The following is a 17,375-nucleotide window of genomic DNA, read 5'->3' as shown; positions in this document are numbered from 1 at the left end:
TCTCGCCATGTTTAGCACCACGGAATCTGGCAATGTTGGCATCGCCCGAAATTGTTCTCTGTAACTTCGTAAATGGTAATTCACTTGCACAAAAGATTTGAAAGTGATTGAAATGAAAACTCACACGCTCTATTTGAAAAGATGAGATTATGGGGAAATTGTGACATAATGAGCCATGCAGTATGGTCTCTCTTTTTCTGAGCTTTATAACAATGAAGTGGACAACAGAAATTTCCTTACAATGTGACATACATGTTATTTAACTATGCATGAATATTCAGGACTAAAAGTTCGCCTTCTTCTTGGCATTGATCGGCTTTCACAGATTTCTTGTACCCTGCGGCCAGGCATTCTTTTTTGTTTTGAGTGCCAAAGATGGCGACAGAAAACAAATGAGGCTAGATTTCTTGGCGTAACTGACTTCTGATCACTCTGAATTTTTACCCTTAATGTCACTGTGTCAAAGTTTTCACTGAACATTCATGGCATGATTAGTTTCATGCCAAGAGTGAAAGCCTTTTATTGTAGAGTGATCATGGCATATTCACGCCTTGAAAATTTGAAATGGTGAAATCCATAAGCCCCCCTTTTTGCGTTAAGGGTCACATTTTAATGTTCACCACATTGAAACAAAGTTAACCCATTGATTCCAGAACCATGCTCTCCCCCCCTCCCCCCCCCCCCCCCTATTGACGAGTAAAACCATCTTTCATTAGACAGAGTAAAATCAGTGAAGTATCACTCCTACGTAGGATTCAATGTGTTAAAATGGTATTTTTAGTGGATGTCGAGGTTGTTAAATTAAACCCATTGACTCCTGAACATTCCTCCCCAATTGATGGATACAATCATATGCATCTGGCATTAGACAGAGTAAAATCAGTGAAGTATCACTCCTACGTAGGATTCAATTTGTGTTAAAGGGTATTTTGAGTGGATGTAGAGGTTGTTAAATTAAACCGATTGACTCCTGAACATTCCCAACCCACACTCTCCCTTCCCAATTGATGGATACAATCATGATTTCTGCATCTGGCATTAGACAGAGTAAAATCAGTGAAGTATCACTCCTACGTAGGATTCAATGTGTTAAGGACGGTGCCTACTAATTAACAATATTTTTGCCCCGGTGTGTGATTATGCAGGAAATGTAGATCTTAACAAGTGTTATTAAAATCCAAAAAGATAATTGGGGGTAACCACGCATTTTTCAAAGATAATTCATGAATAATATTTTAAAATACAAAGCAATGTATGGCGTTCTTTCTCAAATTGAAACTTAATTATCTCTCAAAAATGCATGGTTACCACCAATTTTCTTTTTGTATACCAAGAGTACTTACTAAGATCTACTTTTTCCGGATAGTTTTAAACCGCGAAAAAATATTCCTGTATTAGTAAGCATCACCGATAGGAAATCCGAGTATCTCGAGATGAGCAGAACGTGTGCGCAATAACAATAGTAGGCACTGTCCTTAAAATGGTATTTTTTGTGGATATAGAGGTTGTTAAATTAAACCATTGACTCCTGAACATTCCCACCTTCCCTCACTCCCCAATTGATGGATACAATCATCTGGCATTAGACAGAGTAAAATCTGTGAAGTATCACTCCTACGTAGGATTCAATGTGTTAAAGGGTATTTTGAGTGGATGTAAAGGTCATTAAGTTAAACCCATTGACTCCTGAACAACCCCACATTGACGTGTAAAATTGTCTGGTGTTAGACAGAGTAAAATCTATTAAGTCTCACTCCTAAGAGACAATGGGTTAATCGACTGACTCCTGGGAGTGAGGCTTTAGATTTTACTAGTTCTATCTAATGCCAGGTGACATGATTTTACTCGTCAATGGGTTAAAATAAACCATGTGAAATTTGAACAAGTCCTCGGGGTTCTACATGTGGGATCAAGCGTACAAGGGATTTGGGTGATGCAGTTTGCCTAATAGTCAAAATCCTGGAGAATTTTACATAACTGGGCCAGAGAAATCAGGCTATTTCTTGCTCATGTAATAAAAAAATGGATTTGGTTGTTTTTGCAGGCATATTTTCTTGAACTTAGCATGTACTTCAAAGTTGGTTCCCTTGTGCAGTGTTCTGTTTTGAAGCATGAAGTTTCAACTTCAGGTCACCAAAGAATTGAATTATCCTTGAATCCCAAAGAAGTCAACAATGGCCTCACCAAGTTGTCTTTGAAACAAGGAATGGTATGCTGCCCTAAAGGTTGTTGACAAACAGAATTACTGTGGTTGAAAATTCATGAAACCTGAAGCTACATGATTATATTTAATTTTTTTCATTCACAGGTTCTTCAAGGATATGTTTCAAGTGTGGAAGACCATGGGTATCTCATTTCATTTGACATCGAAGACATCAAAGCCTTTTTGGCAAAGAAAGATCTCATTCAAGGTATATACTGTACATGTAAACTTATTCATACATGACACTTAATGCATGTATAATTAGAATTACTAAAAACTAAGGTGCAAATTAATTACATGATGGACAAGCATCAAATAATTGCTACATGTACACTTTCTGAAGAAAGGTACTGCTTCTGTAAACTACAATGTCATGTCGTAGTGTACTGTACATGTAACTACATATATGTACTTGCCCCTGCAGTGTAGGCAAAATCCCAAGGAGGCATCATTGTAGCTTGCACGTATGTAGAGTTACAGTGATAATTAATTATAGTATTACATGAGTAGTCTTTATTACCAGGAAAAATCTCAACTTGAGAGCTTCCTTTTACTTGTATCTTGATAAAGACCTGTACTTTCATGTACTCGTAGAATCCACAGAAAAGGGAGCCCTTGAGTTGCCTTTGACCGCACAGTCTTGTCAATATTGTCTAACATTGACATTTTCTGTGGAACATAATTATGCATGATACTGTATCTTCCCAGGCACCAATGCTAAGGTCCAGCAATAAAAGTAGCAAGCCTTAATCAAACAAGGTTTAATTATTTATTTTATTGGCAAACAGTGGTTTTAATAATAATTATTAGGTTGTCATTTGCTGTAAATTTGCATATTGATTTCTTTATTAATGAATTGTTGGCTTACCATTTTATAAAGAGTTAAAAGAAGGCCATCCACTGTGTGTTGTAATCAAGTCTGTGGCTGAGAAAAACAGGATCATAACAGTTAGCATCGACAGCAAAGAGATTCAAGTGGCAATGGTTAGTTTTGCAGGGAAATTGTCTATTGTCTTAATTGTTGATATACTGTACATGTACAGTGGTATACTGTAAACTGTATTTTTGGAATATTTACTGTTCTCCCCACTGCATTTACCTAAATGCTTACAATTTACGGCTGGAATTATTATTTTTTATAACAGTCATCCAATCAGTATTTCAAACTGAAATGACAGATAACATGATGAATGTTATTACTATTGTGATATTGTGACATAATTATAATTGTACTTGTAATACTACTTTGACTTGAATCCTGGTTCATAAAATTGTGACCCCAGTTGTTCGAACAATGGATAGTGCTATCCACTGGATAAATCATTATCCAGTTGATAAGTCATAGCAAAACCAATTGTGCTATCTGGTGGATAGTGATTTATCCAGTGGATAGCGTTATCCACCTTTTGAACAACTAGGGGCCAGATCAAGAAAATCCTCATGGTTATAACCAGGCTCAAAATGACAACCAGTACAGTCTCATTTGCGAGTCCGAAATTTGCAATTTTTCATCTTCGCTGTTACAAAATAAAAGGGCTATCAGTTGCTACTTTGCTTCTACATGTACTTTTGCTAATCAAGTGAAGGAATGAATACATTATTTTGTTTCAGTTTGAAGAAATGAGGCAAAATTGTAGTGTAATATACCTGCGCTCAGTGGTGAGAGCACTCGCCTCCTGCCAAGGTGACCCAGGTTCGATTCTCAGACTCGGCATCATATGTGCATGGGTTGAGTTTGTTGATTCTTTACTCTGCACCGAAAGGTTTTTCTTCGGGTACTCCGGTTTCCCCTCTCCTCAAAAATCAACATTTGTCTTGATTTGATTTAATTGTTTTCAGTTTACAGTGTCCCCAATTACGTGTAGTGCTCCAGCGCTAGAATGACTATACGCTTAATAAATAAAGTTCCTTTCCTTTCCTTTCCTTTCCTTTCCATAATGCCATGATTAGTTTTGTGACTACAATTCGTGAACTTGAAAGTGGATTAAATTTACATGCAGAGCTCTGTAATGTAAAATTCAGTCATGCTGATTGGCTAACCTTTGGTTGGCCACTGTAAGACAAATTGCTGGGAATCATATCAAGGAAATAACAATTATTCTTTATTTCTTTGATCGTGAGCGGGCGGTATCCTGAAAATCCTGCAATCTGATTGGTTCCGGGAGCGGGCAGTTTTTCTTAATAGTTTCTCCTACCTTCTAAAAATAGAATTTAGGAATAAATAAAAATGTTATTCACCGGCCTTGGTCGGTCCGTATTGGAAAAAAATAAGTACTCGAGACCTCGGGCACAGCATTTCCCAATACGGAACTCCCGGCCGGTGAATAACATATATTTCTTGTGCAAAAAATAACACTCCTGCAAATTTACAGAGGAAACTAGGCTTTTCATCCCATCATCCTAAGCCGTGTTCACATTAGGCCTCAATTAATGATCGAATTATAATCGAATTAATATGAAATGGGTTCACATCAACTACTGTAACAGTAATTGCAGTCCCTGATTATAACTGGATTATAATCACTTCAAACAACCTCAAAGTGGTTGTTTGAAGTAATTACAATGCGTAATTGAACAGAATGGCGAGCACGTGGTGGTATTAGCAGACGAAATGGAGGGAAGGTTTGGATTTGTCTCCTTCTATTCTTGGAACCTATCCTTGGTTCTCTTCTCGCCTCAAGCACATGATGGTGATGATGATCGTGGCAGCCATGCGATACGGCGCCATTTTGTCTCACACTGCGAGGTTACCCTGCGTATTGTATTTGAATTTTTGCAGATGTGAACAGAACCATAATTGAATAAAATTGAATGGAGTATGATCACCTGATATATACTTCAGTTGATCATAATCAATGTTGACTGTGAACATGGCTCTAGTTTGGGGGCCACTGACCTACAGTGTACAATACCTGTACATGTATAATACAGCAGCTGTATGTGGGTTTATGTGATGCAGCTGATTTGGTGGGATTTGATAGTTAAAAAAACATACCGGTGTATAATAATAGTAATAACAACTTATTTAATGAGGCTAAGATATTGTGCTGGTGACCCAGTAGTTTTCAATAATTATGGTCCTCAATTCGATTGAATTGGAATTTGGAAATGCTGGTTTTTGAGGAGAGGGGAAAACCGGAAAGCACCGAAAAAAAACCTCTCAGAGCAGAGTAAAGAATAGCCTGCGAGCAGGCCCTCCGAGGGACTGGGGTTGGGGGTAGAATGAGAGCCTGCCCGCAAGGCTTTGTATTCTGAATGTCGCGTCCAAATTTTGGACGCAAAATACTGATTGGCTGAAATGAAATAACCTCGTGACGTCACCAGTGACAAGCTCCGACAATAAGAAAGCCTCTTCGCTTCGCAGAGATGAGGTGGTCAGAAATGCGTCTGAGAAAATTGTAGAATGTTGCAATTTACCATAACTTTACATAATTAAAGGTCGGGCGACGCGATGCAATGGCTTCTCTACTGGAAGGAAGGAAGTTCTATCTCTGTTATCCACAGGATTCGGAAAAAGGCTTATTTCCCAACTGTTTTTCGTAGCGGCCAAAATACAACGAGGGCGACTTCATGTCACCGTGGTAGTTTCCTGTCCTCGACAAAGCATTATCGCTGATCACATTTGGACAAAAATGGGCCTTTCGGCTGCCTCTGTTGCTGATTTAACGATAGAGAACGATAGAGGAACTCTACACGATTTTAGCAAGTATTTGGTTAAGCCGAAAAGGCGACTCCACAAATGATTGCTCGATCTCCTCGTAACTCCGCAAATACTCAATAAACCTTTGAAATAAATTGGTGTAGGTATTAGAATATTGTAATGTATGTAATGTCTTGATTCATTAAAATAAATTAAAAAAGATAACCCCGCTTCGCTTTACCGAAATTTGGCAGCAGTTGTGGTCGACGATTCTCACACAGAGGAGATGCGGTCAGGGAAAACGAATTTCTCTATTACGATTCCCGTCGTTTGAAGTTTGTGTGCTTAATTTTTCCCTAACGAACGAAACATTTTTTCCGCGGAAGGGACTTCGACGAATTACCGTAATGAATATTCAGCTACGCTTTACAGCATCAGCAATAGTTGTTATAGGCTTTTCTGGCGAAGTCTTCCTTCCTTTACAGTTTTTTTTTGAGTTTCTGCCTCGAGCAAATTGAAATACACAAAGCGTGGCTTGCTGTTTTTTCAATGTTTACTTCGGGTGCGCGCTGATTGGCTAATTTTTGACAGCTCTCTCAGCGTGACATCAGGAGGCGGCATTCAAAATTCAAAGGGATGCGTGCAGGCTCTCCTTCTCTCCCACCGAGGAGAGAGAGCCTGCTCGCAGGCTAAGTAAAGAACCAACAACAAACTTTACCCACACGTATGGCCACGAGTCCAGAACTGAACCCGGGCCATCCCTGCTCTGTAAATAATGATGAAAACTACTGAATACAGCTGTAGGTTTAAAGGCTCTTACTTTCTTCCAGGACTTTCTGATGGTTTAGTTCAGATAACAGACCCCTTTATTTTTTTTTTCCTTCCACATGCAGATGAAAGAAGACAAAAGTTTGAAGTTTTCTGCCCTTCTCCCAGGCATGCTGGTGAAAGCATCTGTCACTCAGGTTAGATGAATTCAAGCTCCTTTTGCCACTTATGTCCAGAAATGCATGCAGCTCCAAAAATTACAATATTTCACCAAAAAATCCTTCCTTGAACCATTTTAACAAAAACTACAAAAATTGTAAAAATTAAGAGGGACACAGAACCTTTTTTAGAAGACATCAGTAGATGGTAAAATAATAGTAAGATTATTCTGACTTCAGACGAAGTACATTTACATTTATGCAACTCAAACATGGTCCTTTTAGGAGACAAAGTGTTAGATGGGACATTTTTGAGTAGGCATACATTGTAGGTGTTTCCTTTGGCCTGGAAGGGGTTCCCCGTGGTTGGCTGTAAAATTGTCCAGGGCATTATATTACACAAAAGTAAGAGAGTGAAGGTCCAACTTGATATGCCTTCTGAATCCTTGGAGATTTTTGTTCCCACTCTAGCCATGCATAAATGCAAGCCTGTTGGAGAATTATTGTCTGGCATTAGACACAATAAAAGCTGTTAAGTCTCTATGCTAGGGGTCAATGGGTTAAAAACTGGTTATGACCAGTGAAACCAGTGATTTATCTTAAAGTTTATTTGGAATTAAAATAATGGTGTCTGTTCAGTTCATGTCTAGGAAGTTCATTAAGGGCCAGGCAGGGGGGCAAATTGACTGGCTGTTAACATCATTTTTCCTGGTTGTTTTTCGTCTTCTCTACTTACAGTTCTTTATTTTGCCTAAAAAGGACCAAAATTAATGGTTTGCTGCAAAACCCTGGTGACCTCCTACTAGGCAAAAGCCCAATGAAACTCCCTTCAATGGCTGTTGTGCAAGTTTTGGGTCATCTGAAATTTAAATGTCTTTAGGTGAACAAAAATGGTCTGCTGTTGAATTTTCTTGGAGGATTTGAAGGATCTGCAGACATTTGTCACTTGCCGAAATGTGGTGGAGATGGACAAAACTTGGCAAAATCTTATCCAGTGAAAGCAAAGGTTGTTAAAAGTTAAACAAGTCATGCAGGTTCAAGCCCCCCAGTGTGTACTTATAATGCATTAGTTTGCAGAAACAGTAAGCAAGATTGTGCTGGCAAAGCAGATTGATACAATAATGTCGTGATCCCAATAAACACTGTGAATTCCTGGCGACTAGCTTATGTGACATGTTTTTATTGGTTAATTTTAAGTTTGTAGCAGGAACAGTTGCAGAGCAGTTAAAACTAGTATGTAATTTATGGAATATTTGGGTCAGTTTGTAAATCAAATAATATACTACAGTGTATAATCTGTTCCGCAACATGCCAAAATAAAAGTTTTGGGTTCAACAAGCACATTATTAATAATTTTCGCAAAAAATAATGGGTGAGTGGTGTTTAGAAAATTGTCCCTGCAACATGATTATCCCAACAACGTTTCTCCTAGTGTGTACCAACCTATCGAAGTTTACAACTTCAGCAGCTACATGACGTACTGTTTGTGATTACGTACATGTAGTTGTGATCAAGTGTCAGTGTAATTTTTGTGGCAGCCTAAAGTAATGGCAATTTACATGTATTATTGTGAACTGATAACAGTATGTCTCACTGTCAAGTGATAAAGTGAAAAAGAGGATCAAGGGGGCTTGGGGAGGGCAAAAATGAAAAAAAAAAGATGAGGTAGTCTTCTCACTACCTCATTTGCTGCCCCTTGTTCAACGTTTCAGAATATTGAATTTCTGTAGGATTAGTTTGCTACTTTTTTCTTGGTGTGCCCACCTAGCTTCTTAAAAGCATCCACTTCCATGGCATCAATTGTTCATTTCACCATACAATGTTATATATGGGAGGTCAGACACATACATGCAATACATCACATAGTACATAATATTAACAACTCTACAAGTAGTTTGTATTTTACAACATGCTACATGTACATTCAAGTTCTTTAAGTGTATCCTTTTTTTTGCAGTTCTACTTCTTTAGCTACAGGTGGATGATAATGATAATGACAATGTTTCGTGGTTTTGTGACTTTTTACTAATCTCTTTTTAAATATTTATTTTTGCAGTTCAAGTGCCGCCTTTTGTACATTAATGCTAACACCAAGATGGCTGGACTTGGTCTTCAGGGGAACATTATACAAAACCAAGCCACTGATTTTGGTGATTTTTCAGTTGGGGATGTCGTAGATGATGTGACAGTAATAAGAGTGGATCAGGGATTGGGTCTCTTGATGAAATTATCTGACAGTGTTGTAGGATTTACCCATGTGAGTTTGATTGGTTTATGTGTCAGGGGATTTGGACAAAATTCCAATCCAACTAAGGGTTTTGATCAGCTTACAGGATGCAAAAGATAGAGTCAATGTGATAGTTTTATTATTAATGTTTATTAGTGAATAATTCCTCTATTAGACTATTGTATTCATTTTTTATTTGCTTCCCAGAGATTCATTACATTTTAACTATATTGTAAGTGGAAACAGATGTTTCTGAACATGTGCAGTATTTCAAAAGCACTTCTCGTCATGCATACCACTAAACACACTGTAAAGATGCTGTTAATTATGGCATTAAAATGTCCTTTGAATAACCAAAGAGTCATTGCAATTAAGAGTTTGAGCATTCACATCAGTCCAATGGGCACCTTACATGCTATATAAATGTATGAAAATGTATACTTTGTGGAAGCCCTTTTCTTGTACATGTAATTCAAGTGTTTTTCAAATATGACTCCTACAACAAACTGCATTTTAAAAGTACACCGTAGTGAATCCTTTGTGAAAATTAGCTGATATTTTGTTTTAGTCAGCTACAGGGACGGGTGTTACTTGATTCAAGCTAATTTGTTGAATAACATTCTCCTCAATCTGCATTTATTATTCTATGAAGAACGTCTTCACACAAGTCATCATTATAATGCTTATTCAATAATTATTGCTAAAAAATACACTGTACAACTCTTACTTGGGGTTGTTTATTTCTTAGATATCAAGAGTATCTGATGGACATGTGGAGAAGCTGGGAAAGGAATACAAAGTTGGAAGCGCCCACAGGTACATCTATATTACACGTATTATCGTTCAAGAGATCAGAAATTTGAAGTGAAGAATATTAATTTTAAAAGTGTTCGGGATGTTGCCAGGCATTGTTAATATATGCCAATATTCTAAAAATTCTTAAGATTCTTATAAACATTTGGGAACCATACATTTCTGTTAATTGAGTCTGCATCATGGACTAAATGCCACGCTTCAAGAAAAAGTGACTGTCTTTGTTTCCATTTAGCTGACGGATCAATGTCAATGCATTCCAAGTCAATTTTCGTGTTGGTGAGTAAAAACTCATTGTTGGTCCAGCATCATGATAATACTTACCAACACAAAATCGACTAGGAATGTGTGGACATTATTGATTGGTCAGCTAAATGAAAACAAAGACTTTTTTTTGAAATGTGGCATTCCATCCGTGATACAGACTCAATTGAGAGACATGTATCATTCCCAAATGTTTATAAAAATCTTAAGTAATACAAATGTATAAAATTATACATGTTCAATATGAGTGGCAGATCTGTGAAATTCCCACGCCGGCCTAGTGCCGGAAGCCAGCAACATTGAAATCAAAATTCGAGTTTTGAACTGAGGCTTGATTTGAATTTAGCATTATTCATCTGACAAGCAGATTGAAATGATTACTGCTTGAGTTGTTCTGACTGCAATTTTATGTGGCTAAACGGTTTTGATATCACAACTTTCACCATAATGCCATCGGTCTGTTTGTTTGTGTGAGTGAATTTGCTCAGTGGTGAATGTTCTTGGTGGTAGGATAGGCCAATAAAGAAGTTTCTATCTCAGCCTGACTGCGGAGTTTTTGACACAGAACTCTGGTTTTTCTTGCACATCAAAATTGACTCCCAGCTGCATTACATGTACATGTACATTGTACCTCAGGCTCTGGTGCTGTACTCTGGGATTATACATTGACCTTGTAGTGGCTGCCTTGGCCACTTCCTGCTTTTGTTCTGATCTTGTTCAAGTGAGCCCTTTGTTACTCTAAGATTATAAGAAAGAGTGCTTTGTTTGTTTACTTCCAATTAAAAATGAATTTAGTAGTTGATGAGCAGACTGGTCTGTCGACTGTGAGTGTTGTTACCAGAAAATTGTTTTGTTTTTCAAGGTGCAGAATCCTTGGATTCAATTCCTTAGATGGTTTGGTTATCCTAACTATGGAAAGGTAAGATTTTTATTCAAAATACCTCACTCTGGTATGCATTAAGGGAAAGTGAATATACTGTACCTGCAATCAATTGACAGTTTTTAAATAATTAAAAGTTATAGTAACAACTATTCTTTCTTTTTAAGGTCAGTCATTGAGGAGCCATTCTTGCGATATCATGACATCAAGCCTGGTACTTTAGTTAAGGTAAAACCCAGACTTCATGTTTAAAAAAATAGTAGATTAATGTTTCCTTATTCACTAGTTAGGGTGTAGAAATCCAGCAAGGTAACCCCTGTGCCTTGCTGCCCCCTTGTTCAAGTCTCCATGTACACCTGTAAGCTTTGTAAAGGAAAGATGAGTCCAGCTTCAAATCTGAGATTAAGGTGATTTAGGTGCCCTCTTAAGGGTGTCTGTCATTAAATTCTAAACAATTTTGCCCCGCTTGGGATGCTCTTAAATAATTACAGGTTATCATTAATGGGTTTAGGGTACAGATTAGGAAAGATGTATATGTATTTTTTCCATAGTGATTCTGGGATAACTGAGAATTTAATTCAATGTGCCACTTTCAAAAATACCATAAGAATTGTTTTTATTTTTCCTTGGGACCATTGTACCTGTAAGTCTCAAGAGAAAATGGATTAGCAATGCTTAATGTGCAAAATCTTGGAGGGCAAGCAAATAGTATTATGGCGTTTTTGAAAGCGGCCTATGGTCTACATGTAACTCCTTCAAGTCCCTTATTACTCAGTGGTAGAGCATTTGAAGTTAACTGTCTAATTCTTGTAGCTCAGGTGCTCACCATGTAATTATTCATCTCCTGTTTCAGAGAACTTGGCTTTTTTCCAAGTATCTTTAGGTCATAATCGAAATAATAGACTCCTTCATACATGTACATGTACTGTACATTGCACTGCTGGAAAATTAACAAAAATTCAAGGTTGTCCCTGTTTCAAAAGCCAGGAAACTAAATCTGTGAAATTTGGTTGTCCTGATAAATGCTTGGTTGCCCATTAGGAAACCTTTAACTATGAAATGCACGCCATGTTAAGATGCAATCACATGGCGTTGGAGCCCCTATAGTTCTTAGGGTGCGCCTGGGTTTAAGTTTTAGCTTTATTTTCAATCTCTATCACCTGCATTTTGTTTCGTATCCGGAAAGTCTTGGTAAAAGCCACAGATATTCAAAACATGGGAAAATCCTCAGCTGGAGCAAATGAATTATTGTTAACTTCAGACTACTATCGGACATTGGCAGGACAAAACTGACAAGTGAGTCGGGTGCTGCTTCTGTAATTCATTCTCTGTTTTTGGCTGGGTTGTCCTTTGTTTTTTCTTTGGGCAACCAGGTTTTCATTTTACCAAAAACGGGTCGCCTGGTAAACTCTGGTCATCTGGGACAACTGGACAACTGGACAACTGCTAATTACGAACACTGCATTGTATCATTAAAGCAAAAGTACTGTTTCTTTCGCCAGCCCAAAGTACATGTATGTAATAGAAATGTGCGAAGATGAATTCCATGAACCATAAAGAATTTTATCTTTTCTAAGCTGTTAGTACAAAAATTATTACTTATAAAATTGTTTTTATTCTCTTTAAAGGGTAAAATAATATCTTTGGAGAAGTTTGGAATGCTGGTATCAGTGTCAGAGTACATCAAAGGCTTGTGTCCTACCCTGCATTTAGCAGACATAAGTCTCAAACACCCTGAGAAGAAACTGAAGGAAGGGAAAGTTGTTAAGTGCAGGGTCAGTGTTGTGTGTTGAATTAACTATTAGAATAAACTCATTTGTTTGCTCTCAATAATATTACTAGTTAGTACTTTTAAGAACTGAACACCAACTCTGTCATGAGTATTGTACTACAACTGTACTTACCGGAACCACATTCTCTCAGTGACCATCACCATATGAAATGACCTTTTTTGTGTTTTGATGAATTTATTCAAATAATTTGCAGCAATGACAGATACATGTAGCAAAAAGAGGAGATTTGTTTCTCTGACTATTTTTGTGTTAATCTGATGAAGTAAGAATTTACAAGAAAATAATGACAGATCAATATTTCAAAGTTTACTTACGTACTACTGTATATTTTAAAATAATTGGGATAGCATGCGCACTCTCATTGGTCAATAGCTGTGTTTAGATGAGAGTATGTAAACACGACTGTGACATGACACAGATTTTGATTGGTTATGTGTTGTCAGACGACCGTTTTGATTGGCTGGTAGGAAATATGAGTGTGTATCGAGAAAATTTGTTTCAATCAAGAAGTAAAAAAAACAGCATTTTTCCTTCATTTGTCGAATTATTTTTGAGAAATAACTAGATTATTTTATAAAAGCAACAAAAGAATTTTTTTACGTGTTTACTTAACCTCATCGGGACAGTTGGGAGAATTCTTGACAGTTTTGCAAACCCTCGACTGCGTCTGCTTCATAACTGCCTCGATTTCTCTCTCCCAACTCCCCCTTCATGTTTAGATGAAGCAATGTAAACACTGAAAACGTCCTCAATTGCTTAATTTTAAAACATTTTTTTAAGGTCCTTTCAGTTGACCCAAACCGGCATCGGCTACTCTTGACCCACAAAAAGACGATGGTGGATTCTACTCTTCCACCCATAACTGACTACAGTGTTGCAAGTCCTGGTGTTAGTTCGCATGGCTCTATTTATTCTATCAAGGACTTTGGCTGCATTGTGAATTTCTACAATAATGTAAAGGGACTTGTTCCTCGCTCTGAACTGGGGTAAGAGTGATTTTTGACATTGTTTGATGCTGTAGGGATCGCACCTCCTACCAAAGTGGCCCAGGTTTGATTCTCACATTTTGGTTTGCTGGTTTTCTATTCTGCTCCAAGAGGTTTTCCCCTCTCCTCAAAAACCAATGTTTGATTAATTTTGATTTGATTTGAGGGCCACAGGATCATCAGTCAGGGGCACCCAACGTCAATTTTCGGAAAATATCTGTTCGGAAGACGATTTGAGATCTATTTCTTGCTTGCCTGCCTTTCCTAGGATTTTCGAACATCTGAAAAATGGTATAATTGCCCATTGTCCACGGATTTTTACCCTTAAAAGTTCACCTAGAATTTTCGGGAGCCTTTTTTCTGGCTAAAATTTTCGAAAAGGTAAGTTTTGATCCCTATAATTTTCGGATCGCTAGACTTTCAGCTAGGAAATCCGAACAGATGAAAAATCTTTAGGGGATAAAAATATGCCTATATCTACCGTTTAAATACTAAAATACATTTAACAATGATATGTTTGAGTGGTTTTGAACTATATTCTCGTTGGGAGCCCCTGATCAGTGTTACGTGCTACCCTCTTTAAATAAAGTTATCGTCATCTAGTTTGGAGAATTTTGAATGTAGCAGTAGCATAAAAAAATTGCAATTCAAAGACCCTTATCTAATATCTGCTTTTTCCTACGTCTTTTGCCTTATCTCATCTAGGGTTCACCTCAATTCTAGTTAACTTACGCTCAGATTTGATGATAATTGAAGACAGTACATCTTGGTGGAAAGCAAGTTCGCTCAGCTTACTACTGTGCCTTTTTTCACCCCTCGAGGATAACTATCCTTTTCAACTCAAACCGGGATTGGTTAATTAATCGAGCTTGGAACACCACGATATAATACTTACTCAGCCAGTGAATTAACTTGAATAACTGAGACTGGTCAGAGCTGAAAAAAATTGGTGGCACTCAATTTTCTCTAAGTACTCAACGGCTGTTAATTTCAAACAGGATTCCAGCTGACACTGAACCCCAAACTGCATTCTATATTGGTCAAGTGGTATTATGTCATGTGTTACGCAGCGATCCTGATAACAAAAGAATCAGCCTTTCCTTTAAGGTAAAGAAGAGCTTTTTGAATCTTCGTCTCCATGTTTATAGTTTGCTCCTTGTTTCATAGTTTTTGTAAGTTGGTTCAGACCAGGAGTAATGCCATGTGTGTAACTCAATAAACAACATTGTCCGTGTTGGTGTAATTCTGGCCTCGGTTTTTTAAAAGGTGGTTAAACCGGATAAATCACTCTGCAGCGGATAAGCACTAGCAAGACCAATAATTGACAGTGGATAGTGATTTATCCAGTGGATGGCGCTATTCACCCTTCGAACAACCAGGACCTGGTCCCAGCTATTCAAATGCCGGGTAACTTTATCTGGTGGATGAGAATTCGCGTCCCCAGAGCCCGCTTTTCTTTTGGTCAGCACCAATGTCACGGACTCTGGCCACAGCCAAAAATACGCGCATGTGCGGTAGTATAATTTTGCAACCGCTGACGACCGTTGCGTCAAATTTCAGAAAATGCGCAGAAAAGCCGGAGGTCCGTAATTCGCGGACTTCTTGCTATGGCTGTGACCAGAGTCCGTGTTCTTGGTGCTGACCAAAAGAAAAGCCGACGTGAATGGTGGAAAAGTCACTATCTGACAGTTTCAGTCTGCGCAAAGGTTTGATTATTAATTTGCTCACGTAACTGTAAATATGCACACTCTGAGCACATCTATATGTAAAGGCGTGTACGAGAATTTCATTTAAGTAACGTGAACAACATTAATTTTATGCTCTGGATAGCTGCTTATCCACTGGATAACATTATCGGAGCTTTGTGGAGTTTGAACAACTAGGGCATGAGAAGCTGTGTTATTTGTTTATTTGTGACTTTTCCACTGGAGTATTACTTGACTTGGAGTTTTCAAGAGTTTTCAGTTGCAAGCGCGTGTATCGAGTAAGGCTGTCACCTGTGTGTTGAGAACAGAAAATTCATAAGTAGTTCATATGTGGTTGCGTCATGTACTATAAATCCGTTTCCGTTACCATTACTTTTACCATTAAATTTTAATTTTCTTGCAGTCAAGTTCCAACCCAGGTCCAGCCTTGGACTACGAGCAATTTGCTGGAGTGGTGAGTTTATTCTAAAAAAAATTTCCTAGGCATGCTGTCTGGCAAAACGATTTTTTTCATAGAGTTCAAATGCGAAATTGTGTTGGTGCAACAAACTGCCCTCAACCAGAAATCGATATATCTAAAAAATGGAATGATTACAAATCACAAAAATGTAATGATTAATCAAGAAGAATTTTTTAAATTAAGTTTCGATATAACGCACACTCTGAGTGGTTAAAACCGCGTGCTTTATGAGAGTGCAGATGCACGACTGACGCCACTTGTAAGACTTGTAGCCGTATACGTAAGGAAATTAAGAAGTTTTTTATTTTAAACCAAAGAGGCTCGCCTGTGATCTGTTCCGGGGATCTTCTTCCCTTAAATTCGACAGTAGTTCATTCACACAACGCAATAGACCTTATTCATAAATGGCGGTCACATTTATAATTCTTTTGGCCACGTGCAAATTAGCCTACCAAGCCTCATTTTAGAGCAAGAATTCTTTTCAATTTACTGTATGGTATCGAGGCTTGGTAGGCTAATTTGCACTTCGACAAAAGAATTATAAATTGACCGCCATTTATGAATAAGGTCTATGTAGGAGCAGTTTCTTAAATACTGGTCACACGCATTTACATGTTAAGGGAAACTACACTCCTTCCGTCCTCTCTCCGCTTTCGGCGTGCTTTACTTAAGCAATAGAGGACTTTTTCCGTGTTTCCATAGCCTCGTCTAAACACTCGGGGAGTTGGGAGAATTCTTGACAGTTACGCAAACCCGAGACTCAGTCGAGGGTTTACATAACTGTCTCGAATTCTCCCAGCTCCCCCGAGTGTTCAGATGAGGCTATGTAAACACGAAAAAAAGACCTGTTGCTTTTATAAAAATAATATTTCTCAAAGGTAATTCGACAAATGAAAGGAAAATGCTGATTTTGTTACTTCTAGATTGAAACAGATTTTCATGATACACGCTCATATTTCCTACCTGCCAATCAAAACGCGCGTCTGACAACACATAACCAATCAAAATTCGTGTGATGTCACAGCCGTGTTCCCATACTCTCATCTAAACACAGCTATTGACCAATGAGAATACGCGTACTATCCTAATTAGTTTACAAAAAAAAAACAGATCACAGATCACAGGAGAGGCTTCCTTATGTATGATGTTAAGGTCCCTAATAAGATATGACGTTCAAATGAAGATTGACTGAGCATCTTTCTGTCTTTCTGTGTTTTGTAGCCGCTGGAAGCTGATGTTGTAAGCAGTACTTCTGAAGGCCTCAATGTTATCCTTCAGCCGAGCGGTGCCCCAGCATTCCTTCCTGTTTCTCACTTGTCAGATCATCCGAGTAATTGTTCTTTCCTTTTTTCTTTGTACCAACCATCCTCAAGGCTGACCAACGTTGTTTATTATGGCAAGAGAAAGGGAAAAGCCGCAGTATCCTTTATATGGATTGTAAAATAATGGAAATTTCCCTCGATCAACTCCGCATGAT

At 38.0% G+C, this 17,375-nt stretch overlaps 1 protein-coding gene across 1 annotated transcript in view; it reads left to right on the top strand.

The window, feature by feature from the left end:
• Nucleotides 1-17,375, top strand: part of LOC138043799 (protein RRP5 homolog) — a 53,714-nt gene that overhangs the window by 6,895 nt on the left and 29,444 nt on the right. The window contains exons 5-18 of the mRNA XM_068890253.1: nt 2,045-2,209; nt 2,309-2,411; nt 3,084-3,187; nt 6,737-6,808; nt 7,650-7,775; nt 8,826-9,026; nt 9,745-9,812; nt 10,936-10,992; nt 11,121-11,181; nt 12,582-12,728; nt 13,527-13,732; nt 14,731-14,839; nt 15,842-15,892; nt 17,120-17,317. Of these exons, the coding sequence (XP_068746354.1) occupies nt 2,045-2,209; nt 2,309-2,411; nt 3,084-3,187; nt 6,737-6,808; nt 7,650-7,775; nt 8,826-9,026; nt 9,745-9,812; nt 10,936-10,992; nt 11,121-11,181; nt 12,582-12,728; nt 13,527-13,732; nt 14,731-14,839; nt 15,842-15,892; nt 17,120-17,317 (1,668 nt within the window). The remainder of the gene's footprint in view (nt 1-2,044; nt 2,210-2,308; nt 2,412-3,083; nt 3,188-6,736; nt 6,809-7,649; nt 7,776-8,825; nt 9,027-9,744; nt 9,813-10,935; nt 10,993-11,120; nt 11,182-12,581; nt 12,729-13,526; nt 13,733-14,730; nt 14,840-15,841; nt 15,893-17,119; nt 17,318-17,375) is intronic.

This window comes from Montipora capricornis, chromosome 3 (assembly GCF_036669925.1).
Source record: "Montipora capricornis isolate CH-2021 chromosome 3, ASM3666992v2, whole genome shotgun sequence".
Lineage (NCBI taxonomy): Eukaryota > Metazoa > Cnidaria > Anthozoa > Scleractinia > Acroporidae > Montipora > Montipora capricornis.
Note: the sequence above shows the minus strand (reverse complement) of the source record. Positions and strands in the feature narration are given on the sequence as shown.